General features: G+C 37.3%; 2 protein-coding genes across 2 annotated transcripts; both read right to left on the bottom strand.

Moving 5' to 3' along the window:
* Positions 1-5,325: 5,325 nt before the first annotated feature.
* On the bottom strand, positions 5,326-6,051 carry LOC148296317 (uncharacterized). Its single transcript, XM_088248478.1, has one exon. The coding sequence runs from the start codon at positions 6,049-6,051 to the stop codon at positions 5,326-5,328; it is 726 nt and encodes a 241-aa protein (XP_088104604.1).
* Positions 6,052-8,873: 2,822 nt separating this feature from the next.
* Positions 8,874-11,336, bottom strand: LOC110756515 (uncharacterized). Its single transcript, XM_088248208.1, has 6 exons — positions 10,907-11,336; positions 10,209-10,825; positions 10,040-10,124; positions 9,873-9,968; positions 9,368-9,774; positions 8,874-9,272 (listed from the first exon to the last, which is right to left on the bottom strand). Exons 1-6 carry the CDS (start codon positions 11,174-11,176, stop codon positions 9,128-9,130), a joined length of 1,620 nt encoding a protein of 539 aa, XP_088104334.1. The 5' UTR covers positions 11,177-11,336; the 3' UTR covers positions 8,874-9,127.
* Between the last annotated feature and the right edge of the window lie 2,000 nt (positions 11,337-13,336).

Raw genomic sequence — 13,336 nt, 5'->3', positions numbered from 1 at the left:
TTACAGCCTTTTATATGAAAGGAAACTAATTATTGTATTATTAAAACCTAGATAATTAATATTAGGGAAATATACTTGTGATGTTGGTTGTTGCAAAATATATAGCTAGGGTTAAGAGGAAAGTGAGTTATCTAAAGGCATTCAAATTTTTTCTTTATGAAATTGATGATTTCTAGTTTCCCCCAGTTGTATAACGTCACAAGGAGGCCGGAGTAATTTTCGGGGCATTTTTCCAATTTTCCTACTATTTATTTAACTTTTTTCAAGATTTTTGCACTAAAAAAAGCCAAAATAATCGCAAGATGACACCTAGCGCGATCTGAACGCATCACCTTTCACCACTTGCACAAGTGTACGTCAATACACATGGCCACATCCTTGGTTTTTACCCTAAATTCTTATTTTATTGTTTTTTCTTATGAAATTCATAACTAAATACACAAAAATGATAAAAATGTTCCGAAAATTGATATGAACTCATTGACACTTCATCTTCCTTACTGAATTCCCTGTTTCATGGTTATTCATTTTAAAAGACAATTTCGAGCATTCACGGGAGATGCTTGTTGATGTAGGTTATCTAGGTTAAAGTTAACAACATATATAGCTAGGGTTAAGAGGAAAGTGAGTTATCTAAAGGCATTCAAATTTTTTCTTTATGAAATTGATGATTTCTAGCTTCCCCCAGTTGTATAACGTCACAAGGAGGCCGGAGTAATTTTCGGGGCATTTTTCCAATTTTCCTACTATTTATTTAACTTTTTTCAAGATTTTTGCACTAAAAAAAGCCAAAATAATCGCAAGATGACACCTGGCGCGATCTGAGCGCATCACCTTTCACCACTTGCACAAGTGTACGTCAATACACATGGCCACATCCTTGGTTTTTACCCTAAATTCTTATTTTATTGTTTTTTCTTATGAAATTCATAACTAAATACACAAAAATGATAAAAGTGTTCCGAAAATTGATACGAACTCATTGACACTTCATCTTCCTTACTGAATTCCCCGTTTCATGATTATTCATTTTAAAAGACAATTTCGAGCATTCACGGGAGATGCTTGTTGATGTAGGTTATCAAGGTTAAAGTTAACAACATATATAGCTAGGGTTAAGAGGAAAGTGAGTTATCTAAAGGCATTCAAATTTTTTCTTTATGAAATTGATGATTTCTAGCTTCCCCCAGTTGTATAACGTCACAAGGAGGCCGGAGTAATTTTCGGGGCATTTTTCCAATTTTCCTACTATTTTTTTAACTTTTTTCAAGATTTTTGCACTAAAAAAAGCCAAAATAATCGCAAGATGACAGCTGGCGCGATCTGAGCGCATCACCTTTCACCACTTGCACAAGTGTACGTCAATACACATGGCCACATCCTTGGTTTTTACCCTAAATTCTTATTTTATTGTTTTTTCTTATGAAATTCATAACTAAATACACAAAAATGATAAAAATGTTCCGAAAATTGATACGAACTCATTAACACTTCATCTTCCTTACTGAATTCCCTGTTTCATGGTTACGCTATATTAGTATTTTATTATTATTTACCCTACATTATTATTATATTACTTTTTAGCCTCTACATTTGTTAATTATATTTACTCGAAATTATTATTTTTATTGTTATTTTGAGTGAGAATAGACCATTTCTGGTGTTAATCAGTTTCTCTCTTCTTCAATTTGTTAATTTTTTTTTCCTTTATTAGGGTGAAGGGATGTTTTGAAAAATAAAAAGAACAAATTACATTCCAAGTATTGTATAACATCAGAAAAAAGTCCATGAATAACCCATTATTTGTATAGGTTAATTTACTGCATCCAAACATTTCATTCATTCATACAAAATTGACGAATTACTGACGACTGACATAATGGTCCCATAAGATAGTTTTACATTGCAAAGCATATTATTTGGTCCCTGTTAGCAATACCACGATCACCCCAACCAACTGAACAGCCGTAGCCGCAATTAGTCAGTCGTATTGGTCGGCTTCTTCCGAGCAGCTTTGACGTGCTTATGCTCACTCGTGTCACCACCATTGTGTAGTATCTCTCTCACAGCATCAGGGGATACATAGTCCCAATTATAACTTGTATGAGTAGTTGCCGCAAATGCTCGGAAATTTTCGAATCCTTCGTTGAATGCCATCTCCAGTTCACTATGGTGCTCTTCGCATCGCATATGGTTCATCAAACAACCTTTAATTTCATCATTCATTACTGTATCCAACTCCTCTGCTTTCAACTTCCTTGTATAACTCAACTTCAAGTACTTGTTCTTTTGGGAGAACGCTTTGTTAACTCTAATGTTAAGATCAGCCAGAATGGCCTCGTCTTCAACACATTTCTCGTGCCACGAATTGATCAGTCTGGAATTATAATCTAGCTTGCTACTGACTGCATGTATTGCCTCTAATGGATCATCGGAGTCCCCCTCACTCCCAAATGATGTTGAAAATGGAAGGGGTCGGCGAGTACAACGTGGAAATGGAGCCTGCAACTCCAATTTTTCATATTCGACTGTGTTGTTGGCGCCTGAAGAGGATGACATACTTGAATAATCCTATTTGTTTTTAGAGGATGAGGATTGCATATGCAATTTCGTTTGAGGAAGGGGACATAGCTTTATAGACCAACATACCAAAGCTTGTGTGTAGTCAACATATGTACTTTATTTCAAATTTTAAAAAGAGGTGTCAGGTTTTGCTTTTCAAGCATGTCAACCTCATTACACCACTGTCAGTGGCTGAAAGAAACTCAATGGAAGTGACATCTAGTTAGTGAACCCAACCACAGTGGTTAGGATTAAACTTAGATTGTATCAGACAAAAAATTAATTTATACATTGTCAACCAAATATTTTTTGGCGGGAACCTTTTTATTGGTATTACTATCACATCCTTCATAGAAACTCTCCCTCCACGAAAAACTGACTCCTCCACCGAATCTCTCTCCATCGACTGAAACTCTCTCCTCCACAGAAACTCTCTCCCTCCATAGAATGGATTTACTAACCAAGTTTGATGTCAGCATAATAAACACCCCTCCAAACAAAGACCGCCTTCGACACGCAAGTGAGTCACCAGACAAGCAGTGTCACATTCCTAGACAGAATGACCATTTTGTTGGAAGTTTTGAGTCTGAAAGGGTTCTTGGATTCTGGAAGGAGAGACATCTTCAACTTGGTGATGAAATCCAAAGGGCAAGGGCATGTTTGGAATTTGTTGAAGGCCAAATTGAAGATGACAAAAGGCAGGCCAATCTGGATAGGGCGAAGTTGCAGCGCATGAAGCGTAGACACAAAGGACTTCGGAGTGTAGCTGTTCAAAAATACAAGAACTCATCTAATGCAGTGGAGTCAAAGAAGCGTGTGATGCAAGCTGGATTCGACTACTTCCGGTCCTATGCAAAACTCGTCGTACCCGGGTTTGATTGGTCATCTATTACCTTTTCCGACGTTAACAAATATACTCACCAAGGGAAGTAACCATTTTGGTTATCGTGTTTGAGCAGAGGCAAATCAGTGGAATTGGAATTTTCGTTCAACTCTGCTTCAAACCTATTTTGATGCTTACTATTATGGAAGATTTCAACCTTCATATTTTGATGTCTTTAATGATGAGAACACGTGATGCAACGTGGCCATCTACTTCAGTCATATGTTGCTGCCATGTCCATTTTTGTGTGATCACGTATCAGATTTGGACATGGTTGCATCATATGCAATGTTGCCTTTATTTATTATATGTTAGGGCAAGGTTTATGGAAAAGCATTTGTGAGTGCGTTTGTGACAAGGTTATGTTATTGTTTTTTTGTACTGGTTCATCTCCTACTATTGTTTTCTTCCTTTATATTATATGTTTGTGGAATCCCTCAAACTTAACATATACTGTGAAAAAAATGTAGAGTGAATATATAATCACTTATATAGACTAGGACAAATATTCACTAATATTTTAAAATTGCTTGAGTGGTGTGAGGTTTTTCAAAAAAGTATGGCATTATTTTATGTGATTGGACATGATGGATATTTTGTACTGATTCCCGATGGACTACTTATTGAATACCTGTGACGGTTCATAACTCTAGACGCAGTTGCATATGGACGACTTATTGAATACCTCTGACGTGTTCAAAGCTCTAGGCGCAGTTGCAATGATGGCTTCAAAGCAGTGTGCAATTATTATATATGTACATTATTATAACAAAACAAAAACAGATTATGTTACATCCTTATATTTGAAAGGAAACTATTTCTTGTCTTATTACAAATTATATAACGAATATTAAGGAAATATACTTGTTAAAGTGAACAAACATATATACTTAGGGTTAAGAGGAAAGTCAGTTCTCTAAAACAATTTGGATTTTTTCATTGCGAAATGGATGCTTTATAGGTTCCTCTAGTTTTATAACGTCACAAGGAGGCCGGAGTAATTTTCAGGGCATTTTTACGATTTTCCGACTATTTATTACAATTTGTTCAAGTTGTTTGCACTAAAAAACCCCAAATAATCGCAAGTTGACACATGGTGCGATCTCAGTGCATACCTTTCACCACTTGCACAAGTGTACGTCAGTTGCAACCAAACATTCTTATTTTTTACCCTAAATTCTTATTTTATTGTTTTGTCTTACAAAATTCATAACTAAAAACACAAAAATGAAAAAAAAAACTTCCCAAAATTGCTACGAATTCATTGAGGCTTCATCTTTCTTACTGAATTCCCCGTTTCGTGGTGACGCTAAATTATTATGATATTGTTCTTTACCCTAAATTATTATTATATGACTTTTTACCTTCTATATTTATTAATTTTATTGACCCTAATTTTTTTTTGTTGTAATTTTGTTATGCGAAAAGACCATTTCAGGTGCCAATTAGTTTCCCTCTTCTTCAATTTCTTAACTTCTAATTTTTATTAGGGTTAAGGGATGTTTTGAAAAAGTAAATGAAAAAAATACATGTCAACCATTGTATGGCATCAGAAAAAAATTAGTTTAGGATATGATAAGTGGGAAAATGTGTTTTCCAAGCACTGGTGAACAGACAGCTCACTCCATGCACGCCTTTTCGTTTACCAAATATTAAGATTGTAGTTGGCCAAAATATCTATGTCAGTAAAATGTCATATTACCCATCTGTGATGTCAGTAAGCATTCAAGTATACAAATATATATACGTAGATTTATATATAAAACGGTTTATGACTGCACAAACACCAGACAAAATACATTCAAACCCAACATTTGGCCAACGTAGAACTGAAGAGAAGCAAGTCCAGAAAGCATAAAAACCTTAAAAACATACTACAACTAATTATAAGGGTATGGATTCCCTGGCACAACATACACACGCATTACCTTGAACCAAAAAACACTCTCACGGTGCCATTTGCATCGATTGCAACAAGTCCAGAACGAAGGATTTATCTTTGCTTCAGTAGGCCATCCTTCAATAACAAAACACCATTCGTTGTTGTTACAAGCGCTGCAATGATTGAACTTAATCTTCCCATAGTAAAACATATCTACGATATGTCTTGCAACATTCCAAACTCGGCTTAATCTTCGTCTCAAAGCATCCCTGGTTCCTTTCATATCAATGTTGTTACGTTGATTCAAAGAACACAAAAATTCTAATGCATCCTCTTTTGACTGACCAATTCCAGACATGCCAAGAAGTCCAACTATATATGCCACTTCCATATGGCCTGCCGTGGCTGCGATGCGCATCCCATACAACGCTTCCACGTTACCCTGCATGAAAAACACTTCGAACGCCTCTCTAAATATCGACTCAGGGTTCTCGCAAGCTCTGCATTGTTGCAAGAAAAGCTGGACCGCAGGATTAGCATGGTACCAGCTAGGATGGTCTGGGTACTTAGCCATTGAAATGGTGTTCCACACTTGTGGAGTGTTTGCCAACGTCTGGAATAATGGGCACACAGATGCCATACGGAAGAGATCTTCCGAAGATTGGGTTGCCACGTATAACATCACTTTAAACCAAGCCAACTCCGGGATGAAGGCTTGGGGCATCTCCAAATGGATATGCTTCCTTCTCTTTCCTCCGACTGTAGTGAAATATTTGGAATTCATGTGTTTCTATTTTTTTTGGAATGGAACGATTTGAGGAGTGGAAGAGGGGAGAAATGAGAATAGATGGGGTTTTGGTTCTGTTATAGGGTGTGTTTGTTGTACCGTTTGGAAAATGTGTTTCCACTTGAGGTTTTTCTCACTTGACCCTTTTTAAAGAAACTGAACCAACACCCTAAAACTAGAGAAAAACAGAAGAGAAGGAAAATGTCCTCGAAATGCAAAGTCAGACAGTCAAAAAGTAAATTAAGAACCTATATGCATAGCCATTTTTAGGATTTTCCCGCCCTTTTTATGTCAATGAAACAAATGTGACGGATTACTGACTAGTCACAGAATGTCCCATCACATAACTTTTCATTTTCCCACACCGAAATATAGTAGTAATGTTATTAAAATGTGATGGATGTTTATCCAACTAGTTGGTTTAATGAAATATAATGAAAATAATATAGGGTTTAGGGCAGTTTTCCCTCAATTTTCATATTGGGTTTTGGTAGTTAAATATTATATTGGTTTATGGGGTAAACGGAGCCCCATATCTGACGGTACATGTGTCGAAAGCATGCCCAAACCACCCACAGACAGAAAAGAGGATATAATAGCATCTGGGCAGAGATGAGAGAGCTCTGAGTCCGAAGAGGTTTGAGTGAGAAGATCTGAGTGAGAAGGTATGAGTCCGAAGAGGTTTCAGTGAGAAGATCTGAGTGAGAAAAGGTACAAGTGAGAAGATTCAACATGTCTTCATCTTCATCTCCCGCTCAAACAAAGAGGTGTCCGTACTGTGGAGCTGCAATGGTGCTTCGGGTTTCAAAATCAGAGAAAAATCGAGGGAAGCCATTTTGGAAGTGCCTAACCTCCTATGTAAGTTTTCATTTCCAGAATATGTATGTGGGTGAAAAAAACCTTGGTCTAACTCTGACACAATTATTTTGCATATATGATGCCTGCAATTAGGGAGCCACCAGTTGCAATGGATTTGAATGGGTTGATGTAACTTCCGCTCAAGCAGAACAGCCAAATGACACGTATGATGCTACGGTGCTGAATATGCTGAAGTCCATTAAGGACTTGGTATTAGTTTTATTACTTTTATCAATTTTAATATTATTTGTTCTTTTAATGACCAATTAAGTACACAGTTTCAAGGATTGTAAAAGTTCTCCCCAAAAAGACATGTTGCACGCACCACCAATGAGTTTTCAAACCCATTTTGTAATATTTGTTCTTGAAATAGGTGGATTGGCATTGAGTTTAAATTATTGTTCTTGAAATAGGTAGATTGTTTATTGGCGTATACTAAAGGCTTATTGATTGTTTACTACATGTATATCGCATGTTATAGCGCGGATATTGGATGTTTATTGAAGGTTTATTGATTGTTTACTGTATGTATATCGCATGTTATTGCTCGGATATTAGATGTATATTGAAGGTTTATTGATTGTTTACTGCATGTGTATCGCATGTTATTTATCGGATATTGGATGTTTATTGAAGGTTTATTGATTGTGTACTGCATGTGTATCGCATGTTATTTATCGGATATTGGATGTTTATTGAAGGTTTATTGATTGTTTACTGCATGTGTATCACATGTTATTTATCGGATATTGGATGTTTATTGAAGGTTTATTGATTGTGTACTGCATGTATTTCGCATTTTATTGTCCGATATTGAATGTTTATTGAAGGTTTATTGATTGTTTATTAGTAGGAAGAACAACTATTAAGTAGAATTTCCTAATCGATACGACTCCCTTATGGATGGTGAAATTAGGGACTGATGTATATTGCATGTCTATTGCGTATAGATTGCATGTGTATTGCGTGTATATTGCTTGTCTGTTGCCTGTGTATTGTTGTTTATTTCCTTCGTAAGCAATAAACAATCAATACACACGCAATAAATGTACGCTATGCACGCAATAGACAAGCAATATAGACGCAATAGACAAGTAATATAGATGCACCAATATACATTACTTTTATGCTACTGAGCTGCCCAAGACCAATAAAATAAAGAAAATCAACGAATTTATTAACCGATTATAAAGGAAAGAGGGATTCAAACCCGATGGGCGGTACGGAACCAATAGGAAGTTTTTATAGCATTGCAGATGGGAAATGTTTATTGAAGTTTTATTGAGGTTTACTGAATGTTTACTGAAGGTTTACTGCATGTATATCGCATGTGTTTCTATAAAGAGGGCATGGTTGAATAAAACATTGGAGGCGAGGGCATAGCCGCCTATTTCCCTTACAGAATTACAATCAATACACACGCAACCCATTGCGATTAAGTTAAGGCATGGTGAACGGCTTAAAGATTGGGATCTGATATTTGGAATGGTGGCTTGGATAAATCATGACATATTACTTTGCAATAATGTAATACACTTTAAAAAGCCATCAGTCATTGTTCACATATGCAGTCTTCCAATCCCAATTCAATGCAGTTTGGTTAAGGTTATGTAAATGTCGTGAAGGAGTTAGGGCAATATTACAGAGATATTTGTTTCATTAAATCCAAAAAAACTTTACACTCCAGATGCACATTCTATGTATGGGAATGGCATGTGCCTAACTTCAAAAACGCATATGCCTATCCATTTACATTTGCCCACGTGCACTAGATTTACAGATCCATTTACTTTTCTCCTCACTAAGCCTCTGCATCTCCATTTCAGATTCTTCATTTTTCTGTCTATGCTCTGCATCCAGCTACCATATACATTTAGCCCAATATGAGAATAAACGTAGCGTAGTATCACACTAATCAAAATGAAAGCATGCATCCGCTATAATAATATTTTGGTTCTAATTGTTGTCCAATAACTTAAACTTAAAATTATGTACAAAAATACACTAAGATTGAGAAAGACGAAGAAGAATTGAGGAGCAGAGGTAGAATTCGAAAAGGAGCCGTGGATCTGTATTGTGTATTTACATGACTTTCAAATTGGAGATTTCCAAAACCAATTTAATCATCACGTACCTGAACCCATTTCAACCACTATCATGGCATGTAAGCATCTCCCCGTAATATCTCTGCAGCCAACTTCAACCGGAAAAAGGGCATGTTCTGCGTGGTGCAAGTAGCTAACGAAATCTCAGCGCTCAAAAGCTCAATGTACTTCAACACGAACATGCCACAATCGCCTCTGAAGCAAATCAAGAACTCGATCAATTCAAGTAATGACATTGTAACGTAATTGACAATTTCAAGTAATAAAATTAAAGAAAAAGTTGTGCTCACTGATTAGATTGTTGTGGAACATCCACACGTTCTATTGGCCATGGACACCACCAATCTCTGCTGCAGTCGTTTGCGTAAACACCTTCTTCATAAAAGTCGATGGAGTTGAGAAGATTTGGAATCGTAATTGAAAGCGGGGCGAGTTCTTCCTTTAACATCTCATCTGGAATAAGTGAAACCATTGAATCGTACACTGCGATTTCACACTTAACCAGATCAATCATTAGAGCCACCCAATGCTTATGCTTCGTCAACATACAAGGGGCATACACCTTATACATGTTCTGCCAATCCACCCCACACGCCGGAACCTTGCCATTTACAACGTTCACTAAACTGTTTCTAATTTTCCACCCAGCCTGCTCTTTTTTTTTTTTATTATCCGCAAAGCAAGTATGGATGTGATTCTGTGAAATAGAAAACAATCAATGGTTAAACACCTCCACAAAGCAAGTATGGATAATTTGTAATTATTAACTGCACTTGGTCAAGCCCTATGACATACCATGAAAAATACATCGGTCGTTGTCCAGTTCGATATTTCTACAACCTCCAAATCTTGTTGTCGCTTCCGGATGAGATACAACCCCAAATCAATGTGCTGCACATGTTTTTCTGGTCAATCTCATAATCTATGTACATTAAAACAAATGCATAATCAATTAAACTTACATCTCCTGTCAGCCAACCGTCAGCTTTTACGAGGGAAGCAAAGAATTCAATCTCAGCTTCCACGTGGCCAAATTGCATCACTAAACTGTGAATATAACAAAGTTTTAGATCACAACAATTTAAAAATATATACACTAATGCCTTCTATCTCAAAAAACAAGGGACTTACTTCGGGTTATGGCGCCATTCCCAACAAAGTTTCAGCAATTTCACCATATCATCATGCGGAATCTCCTTCATTGGGTCTAACATCCGAAGTCGGGTTGTCTCTGGCACAGTTTTTTTCACCAATTCACTAGCTTCAATGATCTTCCACATAAGAATAATCCTCTTTCTCTTTCGTAATTGGACCCCTTGTTCCACAGCTTTACCTTTATCATTCAACCAAACGTTCAACTCAGATAGCACAGCTGTAGGTTGATCCAAATCAATATCCCCGAGAGTAAACTCAACAGTTGTCCCCGCCGTGCTCTCGCCAATGTCATCACAAACCAAAACAACTTCATCATCCGCTTCCTCACGTTCCTTTATTTGCACTTCCTTTTCCTCACTTTTTTTTCTTTTCACTTCCTTGCCCTCCCTTCTTTTTCTTTGCGGATCCTCTCCATCACTGCTTTTTCTTTGCAGTTCCCCTCCGTCACTGCTTTTTCTTTGCAGTTCCTCTCCCTCACTGTTTTTTCTTTTCACTTCCTCTCCCTCACTGCTCTTTCTTTGCAGTTCCTCTCCCTCATTGCCTTTTCTTTTCACTTCCTCTCCCTCACTGCTCTTTCTTTGCAGTTCCTCTCCCTCATTGCTTTTTCTTTTCACTTCCTCTCCCTCACTGCTCTTTCTTTGCGCTTCCTCTCCCTTGCTGCTTTTTATTTTCACTTGCTCTCCCTCTTTTCTTTTCCTTTGCGCTTCCTCTACCTCACTTGGTTTTCTTTGCACTTCACCCCCTTCAATCCCCTCCTCGTCCTTTTCCTCTCCCTCATATCTGTTACTTGGCCCTTCATCCCATTCACTGTCATCCATTTCATTAGATCCCTTAAATAGATGTGAGATGGCACAACGATTCGTCCTCTCTTTCAGTAAAGCTAGGTCCCTCCTTACTTCCTGCTCAAACTGAGGACCTAAACAGTGGTCCAAAAGTTTTTCCATCCGTATGACCTTTAACTCAAGGACGTCATTTTCCCGCTTTACTTGAAACAACTCGGACCTCAACAAGCTTACCAGCTTGTTCAACTCATCAAGATCAGCACATGAAGAAGGATTTGACTCTGCCGAGACAACAGCAGGGCGATCCTGTGGCCAACTCCAATATGATTGTCTCATTTCCTCTTCACTCAGATGTAGCGCCCGCAACTGAACTGACAGTTTCAGAATACAGACAATATTCATATTCAATCATTCTATTTTATAATTTCATTGAATCTTATAAACAGTTTCAAGGGCTGCAAACCAAACCTCTTTGCTTTGGAAAAAATAATTGTTCAACTTCCTCATCTCGGGCATAGACGTAGTCGTTCTCCATCGCAAAATACGCGGGGCAGCTGTTGGATCAACAACCTTGCAGTAATTCAGGTCCACCATTCTAGGAATTAATTCATATACCCAAATCTACACAATTCACAGGACAAAAGTCATTATTTAAGTTTTAAAGTTCACAAAGCATAACTGACATGAACATTATTACCATGTACCTGGAAAGCATACGTGAAACCTTTAAAACTCCACCCACCCCTTTGCACTTCACCATGCTTATGCTTCTTGCCCTTCTCATTTTTCCGGCTTGTTCCCGTTACCTTACTTTTCCCCTTCTCTCTTCCCTCTTCATTTTCAAAGCTTTTCGTATACTTTGTTGGTGCAGAAAATAGACTGTCTTGGGTTTTGTCAAACGACACCGAACCCCACGGATACCTGTTGAACGCATCCAAGTCCTCTACAAGGGTCAGGTAATTTACATTGATGTTCAAATGCTTGTCCCTTCCCAAAACCACTAACTCAGCAAAGTAAACAAGAGCTAGCTTGTAGACGTCATCTCTCTCTTTGCACCTCATAAATGCTTCTTCTAAAGCATTACATGTAATTCCTTCGTCTATAAAATATCTTTTCTGAAGTCTAATTTCAGCACTTTCTCCACTGGAAACTTCAGGCACTTCCCCAAAACGAAGCCCCGAGATCAAACAGAAATCCTGACGAGTAAACTGAGCAACATCGCACCCTATTAAGAAACTCAGTCCATCCAAGTCTTTCACACCCTGCCCCGCCACTCGACGTAACACAACTCCATGCACAATCTGCCCGCTAAACTGAATCTTGTCTATATTCAGAAGATGGCCAAAGCATGATGTCTTGAATTGTTCTAATTGTTCCGCACTCAACTTCGCTCGAATTGCAGCTAGGGTTGAATTTGCATGTGAGCAGTTGTTCACCCGTGACGCATATGTCTCTGACTCTGGCCATACCAGCTGCACGTTGGATCCCATTTCCTAAAATACAAGATGAAATAACCTTAACACATATACTACCACCACGTATTTGCACAATCATATTGGTATTTAGTATTTACATAACTAGTCAACCAGGCACATTACAAATTTTATGAAGTACATGCGCATAGGGATTACTGATCACAGCCTTTAACATCATCAAAGCAATATGACAAATTTTGTGCAAATACCTGTTACTGCAATGATTCTGTGAATTACAACCAATAGCATGTGTTTTATTTTTGGATACAAACTCCAATCAATGGTTGATGCATGAGTGAGTGTGAGTGCAATCTAGGCAAGTTCTGCACTTCACACACATGACAATTATTGTCATCTCATACACAACACAAAATAAATAAATAAATAAGAAAGATAGTGGAAGGAAGCAAAGCAAAGCATCTGCTCTGCTATCTCCTTGCTAAGCCATTGCCATATCCTTCTTTCTTTCTAGCTTTTTCTTCAGTCAGCCACTATGGTCATGGATCAACCTTCATTTCAAATGCTTTGCACTTTTATTCATGACTTTATTATTATATCTTCTCATTTTTCACAGGCAAATTTAGCAACAAGGGAAATAATATTTATTTCAAAAAATATATATATTCTAGCGCCAGAGATATGTTATTGACATGTTATTAATATGTTATTGACTTGAGGGTCTCCTCCAATTCAACACCATTATCTTATTCATATCATTATTGATATGTTATTGATATGTTATTGACTTGATTTTCATTCATTTTTTAACATATACACGAGCAAAAATTAACATGCAAGTGAAGCACAAGGAAGAGATGCCAAATCCAACAACATTGATGGTACAAAT

Source organism: Prunus avium, chromosome 2 (assembly GCF_965620075.1).
Source record: "Prunus avium chromosome 2, drPruAviu1.hap1.1, whole genome shotgun sequence".
NCBI classification, from domain to species: Eukaryota; Viridiplantae; Streptophyta; class Magnoliopsida; order Rosales; family Rosaceae; genus Prunus; species Prunus avium.
This window is presented reverse-complemented; position numbering and strand designations above follow the sequence as displayed.

Coding starts and splice junctions, on each gene's coding strand:
- LOC148296317 (XM_088248478.1), bottom strand. CDS start 6,051: ATGCCCCAAGCCTTCATCCCGGAGTTGGCTTGGTTTAAAGTGATGTTA.
- LOC110756515 (XM_088248208.1), bottom strand. CDS start 11,176: ATGGAAAAACTTTTGGACCACTGTTTAGGTCCTCAGTTTGAGCAGGAA. Junction 10,125..10,208: donor GAATGGCGCCATAACCCGAA/GTAAGTCCCTTG, acceptor TTATATTCACAG/TTTAGTGATGCAATTTGGCC. Junction 9,775..9,872: donor CGACCGATGTATTTTTCATG/GTATGTCATAGG, acceptor TCTATTTCACAG/AATCACATCCATACTTGCTT.